Source organism: Penaeus japonicus, unplaced genomic scaffold (assembly GCF_977035675.1).
Source record: "Penaeus japonicus unplaced genomic scaffold, GWHDUDI00000001_assembly GWHDUDI00000036, whole genome shotgun sequence".
Classification (NCBI taxonomy): domain Eukaryota; kingdom Metazoa; phylum Arthropoda; class Malacostraca; order Decapoda; family Penaeidae; genus Penaeus; species Penaeus japonicus.
The window spans coordinates 3568359-3573358 of record NW_028234438.1 but is presented as its reverse complement, the minus strand read 5'-3'; the positions used below and the strand labels follow the sequence as shown (position 1 = coordinate 3573358).

Here is a 5000-nt window from a genome sequence, read left to right as displayed (position 1 = left end):
CCTCCCCCGTACCTCAGACGTGAACTTCTGCGCCCCTTCGGGCACGGTGAACCACACGGCGAGGCCCGCCGTTCCTCCTCCCCACTCCCCTCCCCCCTCCCCCCCTCTCCCCCCCTCCCCAGCCCCCGTACCTCCAGACGTGAACTTCTGCGCCCACTTCGTGCACGGTTGAACCACACACGGCGAGGCCCGCTTCCCCCCCCCCCCTCCCACCCCCGCTCTCCCCATCCCCCGTACCTCAACGGAACTTCTGCCCACATCGGGCCTGTGCACCACACGGCGAGGCCCGCTTCCCCGCCCTCTACCCCTCCCTCCCCCCCCCTCTCCCCATCCACCCGTACCTCAGACGTGAACTTCTGCGCCACTTCGGGGCACGGTTGTGAAACCACACGGCGAGGCCCCCTCCCCCTTCCCCCTCCCCCCCCCCTCCCCCCCTCCCCCGTACCTCAGACGTGAACTTCTGCGCCACTTCGGGCACGGTGAACCACACGGCGAGGCCCGCTCCCCCTCCCCTCCCCCCTCCCCCCTCCCCCCCCTCTCCCCCTCCCCCGTACCTCAGACGTGAACTTCTGCGCCTCTTCGGGCTCGGTGCTTCACACGGCGAGGCCCGCTTCCCCTCCCCCTCCCACATCCCCCCTCTCACGTACCTAGACGTGTATTTGCGGCACGTCGGGCACGGTGAACCACCGGCGAGAGGCCCGACCTCCCCTCCCTCCCCCCCTCCCCTCCCCCCCCACCTCTTACTTCTGTCCCCTCCCACGTACCTCAGACGTGAACTTCTGCGCCACTTCGGGCACGGTGAACCAAAAAAAAATAAACCAAATAACGGCGATGCCTCTTTCCCTCCGCTTCCCCTCCCTCCCCTCCCCCCTATCCCTCTCCCCCTCTCTCCCTCCCCCGTACCTCAGAGACGTGATGAATTCTGCGCCTTCGGGCACCTGGTGACACACGGCCGAGGCCGCTTCCTCCCCTCTCCCTCCCCCCTCCCCTCTCCCTCCCCCGATACCTCAGACGTGAATTCTTTATTTTTGCGCACTTCGGGCACGGTTGAACCAACGGCGAGGCCCCGCTCCCTCCCTCCCCTCCCCTTCCCCATTCCCGTACCTCGAGTGAACTTCTGCGCCACTTCGGCACGGTGACACACACGGCGAGGCCCGCTTCCCCTCCCCCTCACCACCCTCCCTCTCCATCCCCGTACTCAGACGTGAACTTCTGGCCTCTTCGGGGCACGGTTGAACCACACGGCGAGGCCGCTCCCCTCCCCCCTCTCCCCATCCCCCGTACCTCAGGACGTGAAACTTCTGCGCCAACTTCGGGCTACGGTGAACCACACGGCGAGGCTCCGCTTTGTCCCCTCCCCTCTCCTCCCTCCCCCCCTCCCCCCCTCTCTCCCCCTCCCCCGTACCTCAGACGTGAACTTCTGCGCCACTTCGGGCACGGTGAACCACACGGCGAGGCCCGCTTCCCCCCCTCCCCTCCCCCCCTCTCCCCATCCCCCGTACCTCAGACCCCCACGGTGAACTTCTGCGCCACGTCTCGGGCACGGTTGAACCACAACGGCGAGGCTCCGCTTCCCCCCCACCCCCTCCCACCCTCCCCCCTCTCTCTCCCCATTACCCGAGCCGTACCTCAGACGTGAACTTCTGCGCGCACTTCGGGCACGGTGTGAAACCACACGGCGAGGCCCGCTTCCACTCCCCTCCCCCCCTCCTCCCCCATCATTTCCACCCGTACCTCAGACGTGTACTTCTGCGCCACTTCGGGCACGAGAACCACACGGCAGGCCCGCTTTCCCCCCCCTCCCCCCCTCCCCGCCTCTCCACCCCTCCCTTCCCGAACCTCAGACTGAACGTCTGCGCCACTTCGGCGCACGTGAACACAACTTGCGAGGCCCCCGCTCCCCCCCTCCCCCCCCTCACCCCTCCCCCTCCCCCCTTCCCCATCCCCCCGTAACTCTCAGACGTGTGAACTTCTGCGCCACTTCGGGCACGGTGAACCACACGGCGAGGCCCGCTCCCCCCCCCTCCCCCCTCTCCCCATCCCCCGTACCTCAGGACGTGAACTTCTGCGCCACTTCGGGCAAGGCACGGTGAACCACACGGCGAGGCCCCGCCTCCCCCCATCCCTCCCCCTCCCCCTCTCCTCCTTCCCGTACCTTCTGACGTGAAACATCTGCGCACTTCGCGACGGTGAACACACGGCGAGGCCCGTCCCCCTCCCCTCCCCCCTCATACCCATCCCCCGTACCTCGACGTGAACTTCTGCGCCACTTCGGCACGGGTTGAACCAACACGGCGAGCCCTCTCCCCTCCCCCCTCCTCCCCATCCCCGTACCCTCAGACGTGAAACTCATCTCCACCGGCTCGCACGGTGAACCGACACGTCGAGGCCCGCTCCCCCCCCCCCTCCCTCCTCCCCCTCATCCCCATCCCCCGTACCTCAGACGTGAACCTTCTTGCGCCACTTCGGGCATCGGTGAACCACACGGCGAGCCCGCCCCCCTCCCCCTCACCCCCTCTCCCCCCCCCGTACCTAGACGTGAACTCTGCGCCCAACTTGGGCATCGGTGAACACACGGCGAGCCCGCCCCTCTCCCTCCCCCCCCTCAACCCATCCTCCCGTACCTCAACGTGAACTTCTCGCCACTTCTGGGCACTGTGAACCACTACGGCGCGGCCCGCTTCCCACCCCCCCCCCCCCCCTCTCCCCCCGCCCCCGTACCTCAGACGTGAACTTCTGCGCCACTTCGGGCACGGTGAACCACACGGCGAGGCCCGCTTCCCCCCCTCCCCTCCCCTCCCCCCCCCCCTCTCCCCATCCCGTTACCTCAGAGGAACTTCTGCGCATTGGCACGGTGAACCAACGGCGAGGCTCTCCCTCCCCCCTCTCTCCCCATACCGTACCTCAGACGTGACTTCTAGCGCCACTTCGGGCAACGGTGAACCACACGCGAGGCCGCTTCCGTCCCTCCCCTCCCCCCTCCCCCCTCTCCCCATCCCCCGTACCTCAGACGTGAACTTCTGCGCCACTTCGTCGGCACGGGTGAACCACACGGCGGAGGCCCTCTCCCCTTCCCCTCCCCCCTCTCCCCCTCCCCGTACCTCAGACGTGTACTTCTGCGCCACTTCGGGCACGGGTGAACACACGGCGAGGCCGCGCTTCCATCCCCCCCCTCATACCATCCCCGCAGACCTCAGAGACGTGAACTTCTGCGCCACTTTTCGGGCCGGTGAACCACACGGGCGAGGCCCGATTCCCCTCCCCCTTCTCCCCTCCCCGTACCTTCAGACGTGAACTTCTGCGCCACTTCGGAGCACGGAGAACCACCGGCGAGGGCCCCCGCTCCCCCTCCCCCCACCTATCCCCATCCCGTTACCTCAGAACGTGAATTCATGAGCACTTCGGGCACGGTGAACCACACGGCGAGGCCCGCTGCCCCTCCCCCCCCCCCTCCCCCCTCCCCCCCTCTCCCCCTCCCCCGTACCTCAGACGTGAACTTCTGCGCCACTTCGGGCACGGTGAACCACACGGCGAGGCCCTCTCCCCTTCCCCTCCCCCTCTCCCCATCCCCCGTACCTCAGACGTGAACTTCTGCGCCACCTCGGGCACGGTTGAAACCACAACGGCGAGGCCTCATCGTCCCCCTTCCCCCCTCCCCCCTCTCCCCATGCCCCGTACCTCAGACGTGAACTTCTGCGCCACTTCGGGCACGGTGAACCACACGGCGAGGCCCGCCACGAGCGCCCCGAGGCCCGTGAACACGACGGCGGCGGCGACGTAGGCGATGCACTTCCCCATGGCGAGGTGGTTCTGGTATCACTGCGGGGACGGAAGGTGCGTCGGAGAGGCGGGTCTGGTATCACTGCGGGGACGGAAGGTGCGTCGGCGAGGCGGGTCTGGTATCACTGCGGGGACGGAAGGTACGTTAGCGAGGCGGTTCTGGTATCACTGCCGAAGGATAAACAAAAGAATAGGATTAATCACTTGAACATTATGAAAGTCAAACGTAGCCAGAGTAGAAAGTGTAGCGCCTCCACAGTGCAATATTGCAAATATTGTATCGCAGCAGGAGCATTCAAGATGAGTGAGTGAGTGGGAGTGCCCCCCCCCCCCCACACACACATCATCCCATCCCAGTCACTTACTGACCGTGAACCTTGACTGGACGAGAGCACAGGCACAGTGAAAGGCCTATCATAGACATGCAGGATGCGCGCTGTTAAGACCAGTTAAGTGCAGCCAGATTACCGGCATTCCTCCGTTTTACCGAAAACCGCCAAAGATTTGTGACGTAGGCGGGAAACAGTGACGCCATGTCGGCAATTAACGGGAATAGTTATTTCATTCCTTTTAGGATAATAAATAGATGATCACAAGAGTGGGGATGTTATTTAGGCACTTGCTATTCATTTCCTAATTTCTTACTTATGCAAATTAGCTTGGAAGCGGCATATTAGCGGAAAATGGGTATCAGAAAATTGTGCGAATAAGCCCCTTCGGATCTTACGGAGATCGCTTGTTCGAATTCTTTGTGTCCGAAACACGAACCAAATTCTTCCTCTTTACATACTCTCTGTATCAATTAGGGGTAAATCCTCCTAACCTCTTTCATATTCCAAGATATCTAAATACATATCTTATCTTTCCACAACGTGCACATAAAAAAGGGAAAAGATTCACTGATTCAGAAAGGTATCCTCGCCTGCATGTTCGGCTGTGCTAATCTGGCAACACTTCAGTTGACTTTAAGGTTAGTAGTGATAGGCAAAGGTCAAATGGTCTTTTTGGGTCCAGTTTTTTTTTTCGCTTGAGACTTTCTGGTGATGTGTTAATGTTCGTGGATTTGGTCATCTGTGCAGTCTCTTATTATTATTATTATTATTATGATTTTTATCGTTATTTTTCCAGGACGTGTGTGTGCGTGTTTTTGTGTGTTTGTGTGTGTGTGTATGTGTGTGTGTGTGTGTGTGTGTGTGTTTACAAGCATATTTATATTTATA

At 62.3% G+C, this 5000-nt stretch overlaps 1 protein-coding gene across 5 annotated transcripts in view; it reads right to left on the bottom strand.

The window, feature by feature from the left end:
- Nucleotides 1-5000, bottom strand: part of LOC122256357 (superoxide dismutase [Cu-Zn]) — a 22107-nt gene that overhangs the window by 4002 nt on the left and 13105 nt on the right. For 3 of the 5 annotated variants that reach the window (XM_086531854.1, XM_086531853.1, XM_086531855.1), the window contains exon 2: nucleotides 3679-3948. In XM_086531854.1, the coding sequence (XP_086387980.1) occupies nucleotides 3679-3798 (120 nt within the window). In that variant the 5' untranslated portion in view covers nucleotides 3799-3948. The remainder of the gene's footprint in view (nucleotides 1-3678; nucleotides 3949-5000) is intronic. The other 2 variants (XM_086531857.1, XM_086531856.1) reach the window with 1 other exon arrangement.